Here is a 22,551-nt window from a genome sequence, read left to right on the forward strand (position 1 = left end):
CCCACATGCCGCGGAGCAACTAGGCCTGTGCACCACAGCTGCTGGGCCTGTGCTCTGGAGCCTGAGAGCCACAACTACTGAAGCCCGCGTGCCTAGAGCCCGTGCTCTGCAACAAGGGAAGCCCCCGCAATGAGAAGCCTGCACACCTCAGCAAAGAGTAGCCCCTGCTCACCACAACTGGAGAAGCCCGCACGCAGCAACGAAGACCCAATGCAGCCAAACCCCCCCCCCCCAAAAAAAAAAGCATAGCTTCTCATCAGCTGGAGCTATTTGGTTACCTTGAAATGCAGTTCTTGCTGGATGATGTAAATGCTTACTTTTCTCCTTAACTTTCACAGTAAGGGATTAAACCTGCTTAAGTGGTGATAAATATGAGGGGGGTTTTCTAGAGTTTTCTATTTTAAGAATGGTTATGGACGTATGAATTTTCATAGACTTAATGTATTTCCGCTATAAACATTGTTCTTTTTGATGTTAAAATCATCTTGACTTTGACTACTTTTGAAGCCCTTTTCAGAGTATTCTTTTAGATACAACCTCCGGTTTAAAAATTTCCTTTTTGGAAGAAGTCATAGGTGCACCTGTCTGGTTCCTTTTAGGGGGACGGTATTTAGAAGCTGAGAACCAGGCCTTTAGAGCCCCTGTATAGCTGTGCTGTCTCTGTGCTGCCTCCAGGCCAGGCCCTGTGCTGGCACAGGGGATTCTGTGGCACACAAGACAGTCTCAGCTAGAGGAGGTCTGGCAAGAAGATTGTGTGGTCTGGGGCAGCAACCCTGAGCAGCTGAGAGCTGAACAATGAGAATGAACCAGCCCAGGGGCTACACCAAGTTCAAGTGAAAATGCTCTGAGGCCAGAACAGAGTCCCGAGGTCCTGGAAGATTTGTGAGCAAGAAAGAGAGTAGAACAAAATGAGGGGAAGCCCAGGAGGTCTGCCTGGGTCCTCCTGTAACAGGACAATGACAAACAATATCTCAGTACGTGCAATCCTCACAAGAGGACGCTGGGAATAGGATTTCTTTTTTTGCTTTTAGTAACTAAAATTTGTATTGAGCGAATGAATGGAAGTTACCCAGAATGATTATTTTGATGAGTGTGAAATAATGCTAATAAACGCTAACAAAGCAAATGATAAGTAACAAACCACATTGAACAGAAAAACTCAGAAACCAAGATTCCCTTGCTTACTTTTACATAGTTTTGTGTGTTTGTGATTGTGATTGTTACATTGCATAAGTAGGACATAGTCTTTTCCTGCTCAGATTGTTTCCAGCGCAGTAGACTGAGTAGAATTCAATATCAATATTTCCCAGCATTCACAAATAATACTGCAACTTCCAGATGTTCTACCAACTGATGTAAGAACCTTGACACTATCTCAAGCTTCTGCCAATATGTGAAATAACTAGATAGTGAGGGGGGGGCTGAAAATGAGAGCTCAAGATGTGGTTTAAACATTTACTTTTAGACTTAGAGCAACTTTTAAGGACAACTTACAACTTTGGGGGTACGTCCTTAAGTTTTTTAAATTCAATGTCACTAACAATTACTTGGCATCTCTATAATTCTGAGTCACATAGCTTGACCTAGTAATGACAAATCTTACAGTTTTAGGGATATGTTATATAAGAGGAAACGCCTATACCAAAAACCTTAACCTTTTTAGGTAGCAGAATCTTTGCTGTTGCTATTAATAAATCCATCCCAACTCTGAACATAAATAATAAAATGTGTATGGAATCTGTATTTAACAACATGGGGGGAAATATGTGGGATAATATATAGTTTCAGAGATGTAAAAAATATACATTAGGGTTTCTGGGGAATTCCCTGGCAGTCCAGTGGTTAGGACTCCATGCTTTCACTGCCGAGGGTGCAGGTTCAATCCTGGTCAAGGAACTAAGATCCCGCAAGCCACGTGGCACAGCCAAATAAAGAAATAAAGAAATAAATTAGGGTTTCTGGGGCAGTGAGTGGGCAGGCTGGGGTTGGGGGAGTGGGTGCTGAGTGTTAGGATGACACCTGGCTCTGTCTGCTGGCCGCAGCCCCACAGCTCTACTTCCTCAAAGGGGGATATGAGACCTTCTAACTGGAATATCCTAAGTGTTGCATGGACATAAAACCCATTTCACAAGAGAAGGTTGAGACTAAGAGTGCCCTCATTAGACCGAGTGAGAAACCAGTGCTCACTTCAGCTATAGGCCAGCTTCTGAGCAGGGCAGCCCTGTTGCAATCCTTCTATTCCTCAACCTTGGTGGCAGGAGATGCCAGGAGGAAAACTGTACCTACTGTGTATTCTGGGTCAGTGGCATTGAAAACGGTCATTTCTCCAGCTTGCTCTCCTTATATGTGCCTGTCTCATCTCTGTGACACTTGTTTTCTTCCCTGCCCCTGGGAGTAGTCTTCAAGATATTGACTTCTGAGGTTCACAGATTTCACAATTTGATACTATTTTTTCTGTCTATAAGCCATTTCTCCTGGAGAAAAGGAAATTTCTTAAAATCCATATGGAGGTGAAGAAAAGCAGTATGTTATTGGTTGTTCTTTTTTACAGTGCAAAATAAAAGGAGAAAAAATATATATATATATATATAAATTAACAATTTCCCTGCCCACACACATAACTGACAAGGAGGTTAAGTTTATAATTTGCATATATAATAATTCACAAAACGTCTTTTTGTATCTTTTTTACTTTGATATAATTTCAAACTTATAGAAAACTTTCAAGAATAACAAAAACTCTCATCATTTAATCAGATTCACCATTAACATAATGCCTCATTTGCTTTATTTATTCTCTCTCATCTCATATACATTTACATGCTGCTTTGTTTCTGAACCATTTGGGAATAAATACAGACATCATACTCCTATATTCCTACATACTCCAATGTCTATTTCGTAAGGACGTTCTCTTGCATAACAACAGTATCATTATCAAGATGAGGAAATTTAAGATTGATACATTACTATGGCCAAAATTCAGATTTGGTCAATTGTCCCTACATTGTCCTATAAATTATAACAAACCTTTCCCTTGATCCAGGACTCACTCCAGGATGATGTGTTGCATTTATCTGTAAAATATCTTTGGTATTCTGTAATCTGGAATGGTCCTCTGGCTTGTTTGTCTTTTATGACCATAACAATTTTGAGGAATACAGGCCAGTTATTTTATAAAACGTCCCTCAATTGGCCCTAATGTCTTTCTGATTAGACTCAGGTTATACATTTGGGACAGTAACACCACAGAAATGATGTTGTGTCCTGCTCAGTGCATCTTATCAAGAGGCACAGAATGTCACTTTTCCCCATTTTTGCTGACCGTTTGGGTAAGGTGGTGTCTTCCAGTTTTCACCATTATAAAGTTCTCGTATTCTTTTTCCTTGATTAATATGTAATTTGTGGGGAAACGCTAAGAGACATGTAAATGTCCTTCTCATCAAATTCTGCCAGCCACTAGCTTTAGCATCCATTCATGATTCTTGCCATCATGGTAGCAAAATGGTGAAGAAAACCTATTTGAGTTTTCTCTTTCTCATATTTCTCTCTTTCTCATATTTCTCTTTTCCAGAGATTGCAATATTTTTTTCCAGTAGCAGCCTTATTTAGCTGACCATCCCACCCACCATTCCCTCACAAACTGTGTCTTGTTTTCTCATCTGTGGAAAGGGACAAAGAATGTTTCCCCTAGGTTGCCTTTTGGGGCAGCTGCTGGCAGGTTTGCCCTGGAATCTTGAGTGTATGCGTTCTTCCTACACAGCACCAGGCACTTATCATGCGATACCAAATCAAACCCACCCAGCAGGCCTGTTATAAGGTAGGCACAACTCTGAACCTCGTTTTGCAGGTAACAACAGATGTTTAGAGAGGATACCTGTGAGTAACTTGCCTGAGGTTCCAGCTAGTTAGCTTTAGTAAAAGGCAGAGCCTGGGTTGGCAGCTAGACTGAGTCCAGAGCCTACGTGCTTAACTGCTACCTTATACTCATCCAAAACAGACTCATGGCTTGCTCGTGGCAGGGACAAGAGTAGGATGAGCTGGGCAAGGTGACTGGGGGGCAAAATTTAAGAAGGCTCTCACTCTCAGGTCCTGACCCTGTGCCCGCATGATAGTGAGAGTGAGTGTCCCCTTAAAATGTGCACCCTAGGCTCACTTCGCCCTCCTCCAAGCCCTGGTTCTTGGGGAGGGCCGGCCAGTGGGAATTGGCCTCCGTCACAGTTCATTGTACAGCTCACATATATTCCTGGGATACCTGGGAAGGTAGGGATTTCCAGTTTCTCCCTTTGGTCAATGGACAAACTATTCAGCCTTGAGCCTGATCTGTTCTAAGCAATGCTAAGCACAGAGACTATGATGAGTACCATCCCTGCCCTCCTATAGCTTGCAGGTCTAAGCATTCACTTCCAGGGGAATAAATATGACAGGTCAACACTTGGGCCTTCTTAAGAATCACCTTGGGCTTCACTGGTGGCGCAGTGGTTGAGAGTCCGCCTGCTGATGCAGGGGACACGGGTTCGTGCCCCGGTCCGGGAAGATCCCACATGCCGCGGAGCGGCTGGGCCCGTGAGCCATGGCCGCTGAGCCTGTGCGTCCGGAGCCTGTGCTCCAGGACGGGAGAGGCCACAACAGTGAGAGGCCCGCGTACCGCAAAAAAAAAAAAAATCACTTCAATGTGCATTGGCACATTTTTTGAGGATTTCAAAGTACACAAATGGATTAAACTCTGCTGTCTTGACAACCTCATTGTTTTCCCTTTTCATTAACCTTTTTGCATTTATCTTGGTTATGGTTTGCTTTCCCCACTAACAGAATGAATACTTTGGGGTATTAATTCAGTTGTGCTTCCCTTGGGCTTTATTTCCTTTCAGAACTTAGCTCTTGACAGGACCAGGTTTCAGAAGCATGGGCTCAAATTACAACGTTGCCACTTAGTACTTATGTTCTTGGAAAAGTCAGTTTGTCCCCTGAGACTCAAGTGTTTCATTGGTTCACCAATGTGCCAAGATCATCTTTCCCAGGATTCTAAGTAAAGTGATACAGATGCCAAGTAATCTTAAATCACAGGTGCCATTACCCAGGCAGCAGATGCTGTGCCTGGCCTTTCCTAGTACCAACTGTATAGTGGGGGTGTTGAAAAGCAAAATCTAACTACAAAGGTGATTTTGTTGGAAAAACATCCCAAAGTATTTTCTATTTCAAATACACATTATTACTTTTTTTCTTTCTTGGATGATCTGAAAAATTCAAGTTGGTTAATCAGATTAAGCTTTGCGGCCATCCCAGGATTACATTTTTGGTTTATTAAACTACTTCAAGATGTATTAAAAAAATGTTATTCTGTAGTACGTGAAATGTCCTTCCAGGGAGGACAGTGGGAGCAGAGAAAAATTATGAAACATATAATACATTGTTCTCAACGTGGGACAATTTTTTAAAATTAATTTTACTCTTTTTGGAAACACTGTCACCAAAAGGAAAAGAATGACCTCACTATAGAACTACATGTATGAAGCAAGACCTACTATCATGTATTTATAATTTTTTTACTTTCACATTTTTAATAAATTTGAAGGGGGTAGGGAGGTTTTTCATTAATGGGTTGGTATATATACAGCCCATGGGGCTTTGGTCTAAAAGCCAACTCTTAGGGAATGGAATAGGACATAGAAATCATTTGATTAAAAAGTCTAGTGATTCGGTTGCTACGCAATGGTTGCAAAGTTTAAAACTGAGTTTGAGGGACCCTGCAATGAAAATAGCTCAGACACAGAGGAGTCAAGAGACAGTTTCTCAGGCGTTGGCTCAGTTATTCCTTACAAATAACGATTCTGCATGACTAGGGAATGATTTAATATGCAGTCTTGGAAAGTTGAAAGGTGATTTTCTGGTCACAAGTTCTATTCCAAATTGGGCAAAATGAGCCATCGCTTCCATCAAGGTACCATCATTTCTAGTGATAGTCCCATGAATCAAGTTAATTCTTGTGCTGCCAGGAAAGTCGGAATCTTCATTAGTTCTAAAAGCTCTTAACCATAGGTTTCAGATAGGTAGCATTTTAAGTTAAGACTTCTCTGGAAATGACCATCTTTTTTTTGCATTTTAGCATCCAAGTTGTATGTACAATTTGCTCTAATTAGGTCTCAATTTTTCCTATTAGCTGTTATTGCTGGAGAATGAAATGGGCAGGTCATTGTGTCTTTTAATCAACGCTGTAGTGTGATCTTGCTTGCACCATGACCTGCTCTCAAACATGCTTGTATCTTTTCAAACGTACTGTCTGTAGCCTAGGGGCAGAGAAAACATAGGATTGTTGCATTTTCAAAGGTTCATATAACAATATCTGCAAGAATGTCAGACATTTGAGTTACGTTTCTGCAATTACAACCATAAGTACAAGAATGAAGGTTTTTCTTTTTCTCTGGAGAATAAGGATCCTCCCTAACCTTAAACTAGATTGAGTCTTGAGCCACCATAGACAATACATAAACGAATGGGCATGTTTGTGTTCCCACAAAATTTCATTTATGGACACTGAAATTTGAATTTCATAGGGTTTATTTGTATCATGAAATAGTCATCCTTTCGATTTTTTTCAACCATTTTAAAAGCTAGAAACCATTCTTAGCTCTGGGGCTGCATAAAAACAGGCAGCAGGCTGGGTTTAGCTCTTGAGCTGAGTTGTAGTTTGCTGCAGTAAGTGGCAGAGTCAGGATCTGAACCCAGGCAGTATGGGTCCAGTGAGCTCTTAACATATATATTATATATTATATTATATGTAATACATATATGTTAACATATATATATATTCAATATGATGATAATGATAGTAAATCATGCTCTTTATAGAAAATCTAGCAAAGGATGAAAGAGAAAATAGCAACCACCCACAAAACCACAACCCAGAAATAACCACTAGTAATATTTGATGTTTTCTTTCCATTCTTTTGTCTACTATATGCAGTATTCAGTTTATAAATTTTAGTTTTTCACTTATAAACATTTTTCACATTTCCACACAGGCCACACAATTATAATAATTAATGGATACGTGAGAGTTCATTTTAAATGTACTAGGGGAAATTGCTATTTTGAAAAAAATCCTACAGCTAATAATTTCATAAAGCAAAGACTCTTTTGATTAAGTTGGTCACTTTTCATTTACCTGCCACATCTTTGCATTTCTAGGAGTTGGATTTTTTAAAAGCAACCTTGATTGCAGATAGCAGTAAAAAGGCTTTGGAATCTACCAGACCTGACTTTGACTTCTCACTGACCCTTTATTGGCCAAACGGCCCTGGGCAAACCGTCGGTTTTTGTTAATCTGAGGTGTTAACTGAGATGATGTTCAGGGACACCTCAGTTTTCCCTTGTTCCGAAGAGAAACCAAGACCACTATATATAATGTCCCAAGCAGGGACCGAGCACAGAATTCTGCTCACTTGGTAGCAGCCAGTACTTATGTTCCCTGCCACCAACCACTCCCAGTGCCCAGCACCAGCACAGGAAATAGATTCCTTCCCTCAACACTGTAGAGAAAATGTCCTTTTCTGCTTTGAGCAGCACAGGAGTCTTCTTCCTGGAGTGCAAATGGGCCCGCGGGAATGAGGATAAGAAGAAGGATTAATGAGGTGGGTGGACCTGATCTGGAAGTGCCCACTCCGCCCCTTGCCACTCCTGCCTCAACCCAACCAGGAGACTTTGGTCGAAGTTTCCAAACTGAAGCAGTGTCCAGGTTCCTACAATAGCAGGTGGCATCCTGACCTAAGCAGAGGCAGTGTTCTATTTCACAGGTACAGGGGATCTCCAGCCCAAACATCTGAAAAGAATTCGGAGCCCAGCCAAATCCATGAGCAGCAAAAACTCTTTGGAGCTGCAGAGGACGGCAGCACTCACAGCCGAGGGCTGCAGCAACACTGGCTTTCAGGTGAGCACACCTTTCCTCTTGTTTCAGACCAAGGAAATGGAAGTAATGCTCTTTCCTTGCCTTTCTGGCAAGTTTCTTAACTACAGCAGAGGGCTTCTTGGAACACAATAAGATTTTTAGTGGCACTCTTTAAGCCTATTATTTTTCCTTCTTGGGTTCTTCTCAGGTTGACAAACCTGAAAAGTCTCTTAACCGAAACTGTTTTGGTCCCTGCCACTTCAAGACAAGATTGTCCTCTCCTACTTGTGTTTAGGGCTCATGTGGCACAGATATAGTTCTGTTTTGTTTTTTTATGTATTTATTTATTTATTTTTGGCTGTATTGGGTCTCCATTGAGGTGCGTGGGCTTCTCCTTACGTTGGCTTCTCTTGTTGCAGGGCACGGGCTCTAGAGCGCAGGCTCGGTAGTTGTGGCGCACGGGCTTAGTTGCTCCGCGGCATGTGGGATCTTCCCGGACCAGGGCACGAACCCGTGTCCCCTGCATTGGCAGGCGGATTCTTAACCACTGCGTCACCAGGGAAGTCCACAGATATAGTATTTACCTACAGACATTTTCCCAAAGAACTGGTGAGAGGGGAAGAATGGGGAAGAATCCAGATCCTGGATGTAGTTAGCACCTCAGGGTCCCTTTCTCTTAAACCAGGTCTCAGAGCCCCTGTCAGATGGTGGCCTGGGTACCTGCCCTGCTGCAGGGGGCAGGTACCCAAATCATCTCATATCATCATCCAAAACTCACTGAGTGATTAACACTGCTTGGCCCAGGGCTAGGTACCACAGAAGTCCTGTCACCATAAATCACCAGGCTTTTATCTGACTGGGTCTGGAATGGGGATTTTTCAGGGCTGTACCCAAGTATACTTCTTTTTTTTTTTTTTTTTTTTTTTTTTAAAGCACTGAAATAGCTTACTTGCCTGCCTCGAATTAGAATGAAATATATATTTTTAAAAATTTATTTATTTATCTATTTTTGCTATGTTGGGTCTTCGTTTCTGTGCGAGGGCTTTCTCCAGCTGTGGCAAGCGGGGGCCACTCTTCATCGTGGTGCACGGGCCTCTCACTATCGCGGCCTCTCTTGCTGCGGAGCACAGGCTCCAGACGCGCAGGCTCAGTAATTGTGGCTCACGGGCCTAGTTGCTCCGCGGCATATGGGATCTTCCCAGACCAGGGCTCGAACCCGTGTCCCCTGCATTGGTAGGCAGACTCTCAACCACTGCGCCACCAGGGAAGCCCCTGAGTATACTTCTTTTCCTAACCTGACACTCAACATGGGAAGCTCACATGAGCAGGTGTCAGCAATCTCTTGGGCTTCAGCTTCAATAAACAGGCAAAACAAATGTTTAGGCACTAACAAAGAAAGGAACAAGGAAGGTAAAAGGGCTTTGACTCAAGTTGACTCAAGTCCTGAGTCTTCTACTCACAAGTTATTGTAACTTCCTTGATCTTCGGTTTAGTTATCTGTGCATGTGTCACAGTCATGCTTATCTCATAGATTATAAGTGTAGGGGATGAAAAATCTTACCCTCTACCCTCTAATGTTCAGTTCCTGAGGTCTGTGAATTAAACTGACAAATGGCAGATAAACAGGAGCAAAGGCATATTAATAAAAATATTTATTAATATTTTTAATTTTTTGTACACATAAAAGTGACAGAAAAGAAGGCTTCACAGGAAAGAAGGGAACATCCCAAAGAAGCAGTAAGACTCAGATATATACTATTTTATATACTTATATATATTTATATATATACATTTTTATATATATATATTTTTATATATATATATATATATATACTTATATACTATTTTAAAAAGGAGATAAGGGCTTCCCTGGTGACGCAGTGGTTGAGAGTCCGCCTGCCGATACAGGGGACACGGGTTCGTGCCCCGGTCTGGGAAGATCCCACATGCCGCGGAGCGGCTGGGCCCGTGAGCCATGGCTGCTGAGCCTGTGCATCCGGAGCCTGTGCTCCACAACTGGAGAGGCCACAATAGTGAGAGGCCCGCGTACCGCAAAAAAAAAAAGGAGATAAATTGTGGAGAAGTGACTAGACAAAGGAAAGAGTGGTTGGGCTCTTAGGGCAAATAAATTGTGGGAAAGTGATGAGGAAATATATGGAGGTAACTACTGGAAGATAAGGTTTGACCATGAGGTATCTCCTCGCCATCTCTGTCTCCAGTGACTATGGTTGTTCTTTGTCTGTTATGGGAGAGGGCAACACTCGCACGAGGGAAAATTATGCCCTGTTTTTAAGCAGATAGAGGAAGAGAAGAGATATCTTCTAAGAATTATTTAGAACTGAAGGCAAATGAGAAAAGGCGGACACAGAAAGAGCTCTTGGCTCTTCCTCTATCTGCTTAAATATGGCATATTTAAGCCAAAGTGGCATATTTGGAGTGGCATATCCTGATCGCCATCATAAGTGAGAAAAAAGCATAAAGCAGGGAGCCTTTTCTGATTCAAAAGAATGGAAGGGTTGGAGTGGGATAAAGGGTCAAAGTGAATATGGCAGCAAGAGAAAGGCATCTGCAGTGGAGAAGGGTGCCTGTTGCCAGCAGCTGGCTGCCCATGCTCAGTGAGCAAGACACAGAGCCCCTGAAAGCCGCCCTGTTTTCTATCCCTCACACTCTTCTCCCGCAGCAGAGCATCTCCAGGCCTCAGGGTGCAGAGCAGTGCCTCTCAAACCCCGCAGAGTACCACACACCAGCACCAACAAGCGTTGACCAGGTTATTCGTCCAGTGCTTCTCCTTCAACGAGAATTTCCAGAGACACGTATTTACTCAGCAAGATTGTTAACTGCCCCCTGGATGTGGCCACTGCTAGAGAGGGAGACGAGTTCAAGAAGGAATAATATGCTAATCTTGCATCACAGATGTTCGGAGAACATCAATTAGAGCTTAAGGGTGGGCAGGGATTTCCCAGTTGAACAGGGAGGGGCGTCAGCAGAGCATCACAAATAAAGAGAACTGTCTGTACCCAGGCCCAGGGGCCTGAAACAGCCTGTGTGCTTGGGGTAGAGAAGATGCGGACCTGGGGCTGGGGAGTAGGGAAAGGGGGCAGGCTGGCGTCAGATCACGTGGCCTAGGCATTTGAGAAGAAAGCAATCAACAGCTACACTCTCGGGAATTCCCTGGAGGTCCAGTGGTTAGGACTCCACACTTTCACTGCTGAGGGCCCAAGTTCAATCCCTGGTGGGGGAACTAAGATCCTGCAAGCCACGCAGAGCAGCCAAAAAAAAAAAAAATCTACACTATCAAATCATTAAAGGACTCTACTAGCCCTGTTAAAGATGGACAAAAAATGGAAAGAGATTTGTGTGTGGTTGGGACACCAGTTAGGAGGTTAGTGTGATGATCAGAAGTAGGTTAGAGGCGGTGGAAACTGACGCAGGGGGAAAGTACTTGTGCTCCTAAGAGGCCACTGCGTGGAATTGGGCAGAAGTCAGGGTGAGGAGTCAGAGCTGCTCTGCCTGCGAATATTTCCACGTCCTCCTCTGTAATATATGCAAAAAATACATGTAATATATGTTTTTAAAAATGCTGTCTTAGTTCACTCAGGCTTCTGTAACAAAATATCTCGGACTGGGTGGCTTATAGACAGAAACATATTTTTCACAGTTCTGGAGGCTGGGAGGTCCAAGATCATGGCATCAGCAAATTCTATGTCTGGTGAGGGCCCCGTCCAGGGGTCACATGGCCAAAAATGCAAGGGAGCTCTCTGGGCTTTTGTCTGTTTGTTTGGCCGCACTGCACAGCTTTGGATCTTAGTTCCCCGACCAGGAATTAAACCCGTGCCCTCAGCAGTGAAAGCATGGAGTCCTAACCACTGGGACTAACCATGGAGTCCTAACCACTTCCCTGGGACCACCAGGGAGGTCCTCTGGGGTCTTTTATATAAAGGCACTAAACCCATTCATGAAGGCCCTTCCCTCATGACCTAATCACCTCCCAAAGGCCCGACCTCCTAATACACCATGCGGGGCATGACATTTTCAAAACAGGAATTTGGCGGGGGGCATGGTGTGTGGACACAAACGTTCAGACCGTAGCAAGTGCCTAGCACAGTGTGAACATAGTAACAGTAGCTCTTGGTGCCAGGACAGGTTAAAGTCCACATTTCTAGCTTGAGATATCCACTTGGAAGTGATTCCCTTTTCGTAGATAGGAAATCTAGGAATCGGGTTGGAGCAAGGAAAAGAATGACTTCATTTTGAGGCTGCTGGTTGAAATTATGACGCTGAACATCCAGATACAGATATAAATGGAGCAGGAAGCTTTAGGCACACCTGCACCTGGAGCCTGGAAGGGGACATTGTACGTTTGGGGGCTGTTAGCACAGAGGTGGCCAGGGTGTGGACGAGACCACTGGGAGGGAAACCTGGGAAGTGCCAGTGTTTCAGGAGCAGCAAAGTCAGAGAAGTCAGAGGATGAAACAGAGAAGCCAGAGGGAGAGAGAGGACAGAACCAGAGGAGGGAAGGTCTGGGGAAGCAGAGGGGAAAGAGAACCACAAGGTGAACAGCAAAGACCCCTCCACGGTATGGAAGAGACACGTTCATCTGATTTGCTAATTAGGATATTACTGGTGACTGGGGCTGAGGGCCGGGACAGTCTGTGTTATAAGTGGGAGTTAAGAGACTGGAGAAAACGAGGACAGAAAGGACATTCCCCTGGCAGAGAGGAGAGGAAAGAAGAGGGACAGGCTCGGGAGAGGCAAGATGGAAATTGTAGGCAGGGTTTTTCTTATCATTGTAAATTATGACATGCAGAAAAACACATAAAACCAAATAGACAACATATTATAAAGTGCGACCCAGGTCAAGAAATAGGACATTGCCATCCCTCAGCTCGGACACCCCTGCCCTGCACGTTCTATTCAACTGCCCCCCTCCCTCAGGCATAACGAGGTCCCCAATTTTGTGGTAACTACTTCGCCGTTTTGCCTTATGCCTTAACTTCTAATTATGAATCCTTAAACACTGCCTTTACCTGTTTTTGAACTTTATATAAGTAGAAAACTTCAAGAAAAATTATTTGCTTCTTTTAGAACATTTATATGGAATTAGGTAAGATGAATCATTTCGTATCTGGCTTCTTTTGCTCAGTTTTATATTTCTAAGATTCAGCCATAGTACTGTGTGTAACCAGAGTTCATCCAATTTCCTTGATACACAGTAGTCTCTGTCAATACTACACAATTTATCTATTTTACTGTCAGTGGACTTTGCCTCGTTAAGTTTGGAGCTTTGGGGAACTTCAAAATAACAAAGGCAGCTATGAATATTCTTGTACGTGTCTCCTGGTGAATAACACTTGTATTTTGGGGTTATACGTAGGAGTGGAATTACTAGGTCATTGGGAATACATACACACTTTCAACTTTGATAATAATTCCAGACTGGTTTCCTAAGTGGTTTTACCAGTTTATACTCCCATCCACAGAGTGTGAGTTCCTATTACTTCATAGCCTCAACAACATTTATCGGGTTGTTAATTTCAGTGATTCTGGTAGGTGTATAGTCATATATTAGGGAGGTTTGATTTTAATTTTCCTGTGTTATTGGCCATTAGATTCCTACTTCATGAAATACTTGCTCAAGTCTCTTGTCTATTTTCTCTACTGGATTTTGTCTTTTCCCTATGGATTCGAAAGAGTTCTCTTTCAAAATGAAAGTCTTCTATCACTCTGAAGCTGTCTTTCGCTCTTTAACATTTTGATAAACAAAAGTTAATTATATTGCGGCCCCATTTATCAGGTGTTTGTTTTATATATCCTGTTTAAGAAATCACTTTCTATCCTGCAAGATCATGAAGATACCCTCTCACATTTTCTATAAACTTGTTCTTGCTTTCCACATTGAGGCCTCTAGTCCCTCTGAAACGGATTTTTATGTATAGTGTAAGATGAGAGTCAAGTTTTCTGTGTTTCTACATGGACATTCAATTATTTCACCATCACTTTAAAAAGAAAAATCTTTTCTTCACTTGACAAATACCACAAATTCCAAGAGTCTATCTTGGGGTAAGTTTTTTTAGAATAGGGCAACTGAAAGATTTTTTTCAAACTCAAAGAAGGGGAAAGGATCCAGAGAAAAGGAAGAGATGAAATTGACAGTAGGAGAGATGGGATAAAACTCAGAACTTCTAACGGTGAAAATCCAGGCAAGTTTTTTTTTTTTTTTTTTGCGGTACGCAGGCCTCTCTCTGTTGTGGCCTCTCCCGTTGCGGAGCACAGGCTCCGGACGCGCAGGCTCAGCAGCCATGGCTCACGGGCCCAGCCGCTGCGCGGCATGTGGGATCTTCCCAGACCGGGGCACGAACCAGTGTCCCCTGCATCGGCAGGCGGACTCTCAACCACTGCGCCACCAGGGAAGCCCCCAGGCAAGTTTTTGAACGAACCTCTTTCCTAAAGCATGTCCCTTAGAATCCCAGCACAAGTGTTCTCCTGCCCATGAGTAAACATTGATCTTGCCATGAGTGGCCGTTAGAGGCACAGGGCCCATCCTTGCTCTGACATCGGTTGGGTAGGACCCACTTATGAATGTCCTGAGACAGCCCTAGACTGAAATTGTGCCTCTACCCTACACATACACGGAGGAAGGCCAGCTCACTCCATGATTCACCTGGTGAGCCAGTCAGGTTTGGAGAGATTGTTAAATGGAGCTCAAAATTTGGGAGGTCATATAAGTGCTGGAATGTTGGCATAGACTTTGAACCCAGATTCTTTGAATATATAAGTTCTGAGGTTGGAAGAGTGCTGTTTCTTCAACAGATTGATCAGGGAGATCAGCATGAATCACACTCAGATAACTGAGTATGTTTTCACGTAGCTCAGGACAAGCTTGGCTAGAGCTATCTAGATGCTTTTTTTTTGCCCACAAGTAAATTAAGACACAGAAAATACATGATAATAGAGTTGCCATATGACCCTGCAATCCCACTCCTGGGTGTATATCTGGACATAAGTATAATTCAAAAAGATACATGTACCTCTATGTTCACAGCAGCACTATTTACAATAGCAAGACAGGGAAGCAGTCTAAATGTCCATCAACAGATGAATGGTAAAAAATGATGTGGTACATATATACAATGGAATATTACTCAGCCATAAAAAAAGAAGGAAATAATGCCATTTGTAGCAACATAGATGGACCTAGAGATTATCATCCTAAGTGAAGTAAATCAGACAGAGAAAGACAAATATATGATATCACTTATATGTGGAATCTAAAACAAACGATACAAATGAATTTATTTACAAAACAGAAATAGACTCAGACATAAAATACAAACTAATGAAGAAATGAAATTGAGTTATTTGTAGTGAGGTGGATGGACCTAGAGTCTGTCATACAGAGTGAAGTAAGTCAGAAAGAGAAAAACAAATACCGTATGCTAACACATATATATGGAATCCAAAAAAAAAAAAAAAGATTATGAAGAACCTAGGGGGAGGACAGGAATAAAAAGGCAGACATAGAGAATGGATTTGAGGACACGGGGAGGAGGAAGGGTAAGCTGGGACAAAGTGAGAGAGTGGCATGGACATATATACACACGACCAAATGTAAAATAGATAGCTAAAAAAAAAAAAATAGATGGATAGCTAGTGGGAAGCAGCCGCATAGCACAGGAAGATCAGCTTGGTGATTTGTGTCCACCTAGAGGGGTGGGATAGGGAGGGTGGGAGGGAGGGAGATGCAAGTAGAAAGTGATAGGGAACATATGTATATGTATAGCTGATTCACTTTGTTATAAAGCAGAAACTAACAAACACACCATTGTAAAGCAATTATACGCCAATAAAGATGTTAAAAAAAAAAAAAAAACTTATGGTTACCAAAGGGGAAAAGGGCGGGGAGGGAGGGATAAATTAGGAGTTTGGGATTAACAGATCCAGACTACTATATATAAAATAGATAAACGATAAGGACCTACTGTATAGCATGGGGAATTATATTCAATATATTTTAATTACGTATAACAAAATAATCTGAAAAAGAATATATGTATAGAACTGAATCACTTTGCTGTACACCTGAAACTAACAAAACATTGTAAATCACCTAGACTTTAATAAAAAAACAAAAAATAATGTGGCAATTCTGGAAAACAGATACATCCCCGTTTCTCCAGGCTTTATTGTTGTTGCTGTTTGTTGCTGTTGTCATTATTGTTACTGTTTGTTTCTTTAGTGAATTAACTGAAATAATTCTATGTAGTCTGCATTTATTGTCATGTGTGGCCGCTAAAGTCTCTGCTCAGTTAGTTTAAGGATCTGCTATAAATCCCCAAGCGGCTGGAACCAATAAATCTCCCAGGCTTTGCTGAGGGCGCTGTGTGCCTGCTGGGGAGACGGCCTTCAGTGCTCAGGCAAGCTGGCTACAGTTCTATGTTTACTTTACTCCCTGCTTCTGTTGAGTTTCAACATCAGCCAGAGATGAGAACTTTGATTTTTCTCAGGTCTTTCTCAAGCATGAACATGACTCCGGGCATGTCCCTGGGCTTCTAATTTCCCAGGAACATCAGAGCGTTTCAAAGTCCCTTATGGATATCTCATTCCCCAGCCTTTCCTTTAAATTTTTGTTTATCTTGTTTTCTCCAACTGTTATCACCACCTCAGGCAGCCGCCTACCTTAAACCATTGCCCCCAGGAAAATAGCACTGGGTGAACTTTAACTCAGATTAAATAAAGACATGCCTTGTGAGTGGGATTTTCTGAGGAACTGCAAGACAGGTCAAATAATGGCAGTTATCTTGGAATTGGACTTTGGGAGAGTGACAACCCCATTTTGCCTCATTATTTACCCATTAATATGAGATAAGTCTCTCTGCATCATGAAAAAGTGTCACAGTCCAAAAAGGGGCCAAGAGAGGCATAACAGCTCCCCTTCTGGACCACCCAGTTGCCTTATTTTGCTGACCTGCTCAGCTTTGGAAATGTACCATTTTACCCTGTCCGTCACATCACTTTATAAGTTTGCTAGCTTTTAAATAATTTTTTTAAAGTATTTATTTATTTGGTTGCATCAGGTCTTAGTTGCGGCAGGTGGGCTCCTTACTTGCGGCTCAAGGGCTCCTTAGTTGCAGCGCACCAGCTCCTTAGTTGCTGCTCGCAATCTCCTTAGTAGTGGCATGGGAAATCTTAGTTGCGGCATGCATGCAGGATCTAATTCCCGGACCAGGGATCAAACCTGGGCCCCCTGCACTGGGAGTGCAGAGTCTTAACCACTGCACCACCAGGGAAGCCCCAAGAATGTTTATTTTTCTAATTCTCATTACTGCATTCTGAGTTTCTCATCCACTCAAGTCCTTCACTTCGGGAACACTTACAAGGAGGAAGTTGGTTAGAGAGCACTAGTCTGACTTATGCAGCCAGGGAGGTTTGAAACAAAGTAATTGCTTAATTACTTAATTGCTTAATTGAGGACTGGTCAGACCCAGGCAGATGAAGCAGCTGGGGAGCAAAGGTTTAGGCACAGGTTATGTTGGAGTCAGCAAGGCAGGGCATAAAGTCAAGAGAAGATATTTCTAGGAGCCAGCAAATGTGAGGCTTTCTGTTGACCCACACAGCCGCTTCCTTGTTCCCCTGCAGAGCATGAGGTCTTGAGGTCAGGGAAGAGGGAAGAAAGAAGTGGGAAAGGAAGAATTTAGAAAAGCACACGTGGGAGTAAGAAGTAGTCTGCTGTGCTCCAAGTACTGACCATAGCGTATGTGGTTCTGACCTTGGCTGCAGATGGCAAGGGGCCTCTTGTTAAGGAGGAAGTGGGAGAGGGAGGAAAGGGGTGAGCTCCTGAAAAAAGCCAGACAGTTGGTGGGTGGGTGGGAAAGTGAGGGTGACAGCAGGGCACAGACACTGAGACTGAAAGCTACATACTAAGTCATTACGAGGAGGGCAAAAAACCCCTTGGGTTGAGGCTTCAGAGCCAGGCTGCCAGGTCCGCCATTTAGGCAAGTGACCTAACTTCTATGCCTATTTCTTCATCCCAAAATAGGCACTGAAACCCTGCATCATAAGACTTGGGAGATTAATGTAAAGCACTAGTACCTAGCAAGTGCTCAAGTATCAGCAACTATTATTTAAACCATTTACGTGGGGAGGCTGTTTTGGTGCAGGCCAAACCAAATTTTCAACTCCAGGTGTGAAGTCTGTCTCTTCTCATAGCAAATACTGGAATCCACTGATAGAAAAACTGTGAGAGGTGCCAACATGCAGATCTGAATTGTTACCATGTCAACTGAACGTAAAACCTCACGTCCCTGAGGTCTCCAGCACACTGGAGAGCTCGGCCCTCAACATCTGTCTCTCTTCAAAGCACTGTAGAAAGTTATTTACAGATATTCTGGTTCATTTTGATTCATGTTCTATTTAATCAAATGAATTTCTTTTAAAATTTTTATACACTGTTAAGTTTATTTGATGTGTTTCTAGCACTTAATTACTTAATTAGTACTCCCTGGAAAGAAGTGCTTGATGGCCAAGGTGACTTTAGAAATCACCAAAAAGCAAATTTTTTCCAACTGTGAGCAAATTCAAATGCCTATGACATAACAATGTGCAACTGACTGGTATAAAATACTCCAGTTCTAAGTAAGGATAATACTTAGAAAGAAATGACCGTAACGCCCCACAATAACATAAGAATCAGGTAGGCACTACTGACTCAGGCTTTATCCTGCAGGTGATTCAGGCTTTGGCATAAAACACACCTTTCTTCCCCACTCCCGCACCTCGTGGCTTGAGGGATCTTAGTTCCCAGACCAGGGATCGAACCTGGGCCCCCTGTAGTGGAAGCTCAGAGTCCTGGACCACCAGGGGATTCCCTAAAACACTCCTTTACATAAAGAGGGCTGGAGAGTGGCTGAAGCAGGAACCAAAAGTAGACTTGGAGTCGATTTCACTGAACTTGCAGGAAGGTCCCAAGTTGTAATACCCACTGTATAAACCAATGGTTGCAAACGCAAAGCAGGATTTTGAATAGCTTAGGGGTTATTCAAGATAATACAAGATGAAGTTACAAGATGAAGGTGTCATTAATGATATCTGATGTCTCTTGACACCACCTGTATCTCTCCTTCCCTATTTCCCTTTTCTTCCTTCTTATTCTGTAGTACTCCAATAATAGACTTTAATAAAAGCTGAAGCCATGTTTTCTGCTCTTAATTTTAGAAATAAAATTAAGAAATAAATTTAAATATTAGAAATAAGTCTTTCAGTGACTAATCTGACTAAATTGCTTCACAGACAAGTGTTATTACATCCTTCATAGCTTTTGTATATTATAAATATTAGCGTAAATTTCTTAATCTTTTGATCTTTGGCTGACAGGAGGCCTACAGAAAGAAGACCACCACCAGCCTTGTGGCCTATGGTGAAAGCATTTTTATAAACAAAACACAATCTACAGTCACCTCACCATCTGAATTATTTTTTTCTTTTTTTTTTTCTTTTCTTTTTTTTGCGGCACGCGGGCCTCTCACTGCCGGGGCCCCTCCTGCTGCGGAGCACAGGCTCCGGACGCGCAGGCTCAGTGGCCATGGCTCACGGGCCCAGCCGCTCCACGGCACGTGGGATCTTCCCAGACTGGGGCACGAACCTGTGTCCACTGCATCAGCAGGCGGACTCTCAACCACTGCGCCACCAGGGAAGCCCTCACCATCTGAATTTTGATCCCTTCAGACAGACTGGAGATTTGCCTACTAAAACAAATCAGAGAAGGAAATGAGAGTAAGAAGAATCTTACTTTCAACTGAGAAATTCAAAGGGATTTTATCCTTGTTTATTAATTTTTTTCTCAACTGTAGGAAGATGTTTTCCTTATAAGAGCACCTCCGGTTCCCCTGTGACTAAATGGGTTGCATCTTTGGAATGTCAGACACAGCCAAGTTTATTCCAGTTAACCCGTAGAAGTAGTACCTTGAACTTTTTAATAGTCCTTATACCGACTATAATTAATGATCAATTAAATAATTTATGATTGACAGCTTTTCCTCTAAACTCCCTGAGAACAGGGACTGTAATGCAATGCCTTGTAACTAATACAGTGTCTATGCCATAGTAGGTGCACAGTAAGTTTTATTAAAGGAATGAATGAGAATGCTTGGGACGGAGCCCCAAGGAACTATATGTAACATTAAGGGTTGAGTGAAAAGGCTTATACGGTACAGGAAAAGGAGAAGGAGAAGTACAGATGGTAGGAAAGAACTAGCAAAATGTGATCACAGAAGTCAGGGACAAGAATATTTTAAGGAGTAAATGGTCCACTATATATGATGAAAACTGGACTTAGGGAAATGGAAACCATTGATTACTTTAGCAAGGGTGATTTCCATAGTGTGGTAAGAATGAAAGCCATTTTGGCATGGGTTCAAGAGTGAATATGAGGCAAAAAATGGAACCAGTGTCTTGTCTGATCAGGCTGCTATAACAAAATACTACAGACTCAGTAGCTTAAAGACAACAGAAATTTATTTCTGGAGACTGGAAGTCTAAGATCAGGGTGTTAGCATGGTCAGTGTTCTAGTGTGAGCCCTCTTCCTGGTTTAGAGCCAGCACCTTTGAAATTACCATGTCCTCACATGGTAGAAGAGGCTCGGTATCTCTGTGGGCTAACTTTTATAAGGGCACTAATTATTCCCATTCATGAGTGTTCCACCCTAAAAACTTAAGCAACTCTCAAAGGCCCTACTTCCTAATACCATCATTTTTGGGGGTTAGAATTTCAACATAATGATTTTTTTTTTTTTTTTTTTTTTGTGGTACGCGGGCCTCTCACTGTTGTGGCCTCTCCCGTTGTGGAGCACAGGCTCCGGATGCGCAGGCTCAGCGGCCATGGCTCACAGGCCCAGCCTTTCCGTGGCATGTGGGATCTTCCCGGACCGGGGCACGAACCCGTGTGCCCTGCATCGGCAGGCGGACTCTCAACCGCTGCGCCACCAGGAAAGCCCCAACATAATGAATTTTGAGGGGACACAAACATTCAGACAGTAGCAACCAGTAAGTGCAGATAGAAAACTGGTGGGGTTTCTTTGGTTTTTTAAATTTTATTTATTTATTGTTTCTGGCTGTGTAGGGTCTTTGTTGCCGCGTGCGGGCTTTTCTTTGGTTGCGGTGAGCGGGTGCTACTCTTCATCGCGGTTCACCGGCTTCTCATTGCGGTGGCTTCTCTTGTTGCAGAGCACGGGCTTTAGATGCACAGGCTTCAGTAGTTGTGGCATGTGGGCTCAGTGGTTGTGGCTCGTGGGCTCTAGAGCGCAGGCTCTGTATTTGTGGCACACGGGCTTAGCTGTTCCGCGGCATGCGGGATCTTCCCGGACCAGGGATCGAACCCGTATCCCCTGCACTGGCAGGCGGATTCTCAACCACTGCACCACCAGGGAAGCCCAGAAAACTGGTTTTTAATGGGAGAAGAATTCTTGGCTTCACATATTAAAAAATTGATAAAGATGCAACTATTAGAAAATCAAGGGAAAAGAGGGTTGAGAAAGGCAGTGCATGGGAAAGCACAGAGCACTGTGTAAGAAGTCCAGATGTTGTCATATTATTGCTGTTAGGATTAGCTTCTCCATGCGTGTCTTGAGACCTCTCCCTCTCAAATGTATAGTAGAAGTTCTTGTGGGAGGGTCTTCAAGTATTCAAACAACAGCCTAAGTCAAAGAAAAGCAAAAGAAACAATAACAGGAAATTGGAACCAGGCTGAAATAATCACACATTATCAAGTACAAATATGAAAAACTAAGGTAAGAGTGAAAGACAACCCAGCAGGAGAAGGGCAGTGATGTCTCGGAGTGTACAATTCTACATTTATACGACTTTTAGCTAGTTCCAGGATCTGGAAACCACATGTGAAAAAAGGAAAACATATACATATATGTTTTGGGAGAAATTTAACTCCACTATTGGTGATGAGTTGGTTAGTGTGGTGACAGGTCGACCATCCCATTATAAAGTTACATTTCTCTCTTTCTAATTAGTAAGTGATCTGAGCAGTGATTCTTCAGGCTGTGTGAATATCCAGTTCCCCAGCACATTTCACCACATGGTTTTTGCATCCATTGATGACCCTTTCCTGGATCAATTATTACTTCGGGAATTGCAAAATGGTAACTTTCATTTCTTCAGTATTCCTTACCCCACATTGTTTTGAAAAGAATGAACTTCTCTTTTTTTGTCTTTCTCTCTTTTTTGAATATCGTTGTAGACTAACGTTCCCTTTTATTCAATGTTTTATAATCAATTACCAACATTATTTGTTTCTTCCAACACTTTTTATGAAATTTTTCAAACATACAGAAAAGTTGAAAGAATTTCATAGTGAACATCACCCACATTCTACAAGTTACATTTTACTATCCTTTATCACAGATTTCTTCATCTATGCTGCCCTCTATCCATCCATCATTCCGTCGTATTTTTTGACATAAGTTGCAGTTATTATTCACATTTTTTACTTTTTGGTACTCAATTTGTCCCAAATTTGGCCAGTGACCAGAGTGTATAAAAATGAGGTCACGTTAATGGTTTTTTACCAGGTTCCTGCTTCCAGACTACCAGAATCAGGAGTGGGGCTGAGGGTTGGCCTTCATGGCACCTCTATCTTGCCGCATTAGTGGAATGGCCTAAAC

The 22,551-nt window shown here is 42.6% G+C and overlaps 1 protein-coding gene and 1 long non-coding RNA gene across 2 annotated transcripts in view; one reads left to right on the plus strand and one right to left on the minus strand.

The window, feature by feature from the left end:
* Window positions 1-7,091: 7,091 nt before the first annotated feature.
* Window positions 7,092-22,551, plus strand: part of SLC28A3 (solute carrier family 28 member 3) — a 58,982-nt gene continuing 43,522 nt past the window's right edge. Inside the window, exon 1 of the mRNA XM_027094185.1 lies at window positions 7,092-7,927. Within this exon, the coding sequence (XP_026949986.1) occupies window positions 7,850-7,927 (78 nt within the window). The 5' untranslated portion in view covers window positions 7,092-7,849. The remainder of the gene's footprint in view (window positions 7,928-22,551) is intronic.
* Window positions 21,226-22,551, minus strand: part of LOC113613466 (uncharacterized) — a 73,579-nt gene continuing 72,253 nt past the window's right edge. The window contains exon 3 of the long non-coding RNA XR_003430269.1: window positions 21,226-21,573. This is a non-coding gene — a long non-coding RNA (uncharacterized LOC113613466). The remainder of the gene's footprint in view (window positions 21,574-22,551) is intronic.

Source organism: Aethalodelphis obliquidens, unplaced genomic scaffold, assembly GCF_003676395.1.
Source record: "Aethalodelphis obliquidens isolate GAN/ISIS:26980383/991018 unplaced genomic scaffold, ASM367639v1 scaffold88, whole genome shotgun sequence".
NCBI classification, from domain to species: Eukaryota; Metazoa; Chordata; class Mammalia; order Artiodactyla; family Delphinidae; genus Aethalodelphis; species Aethalodelphis obliquidens.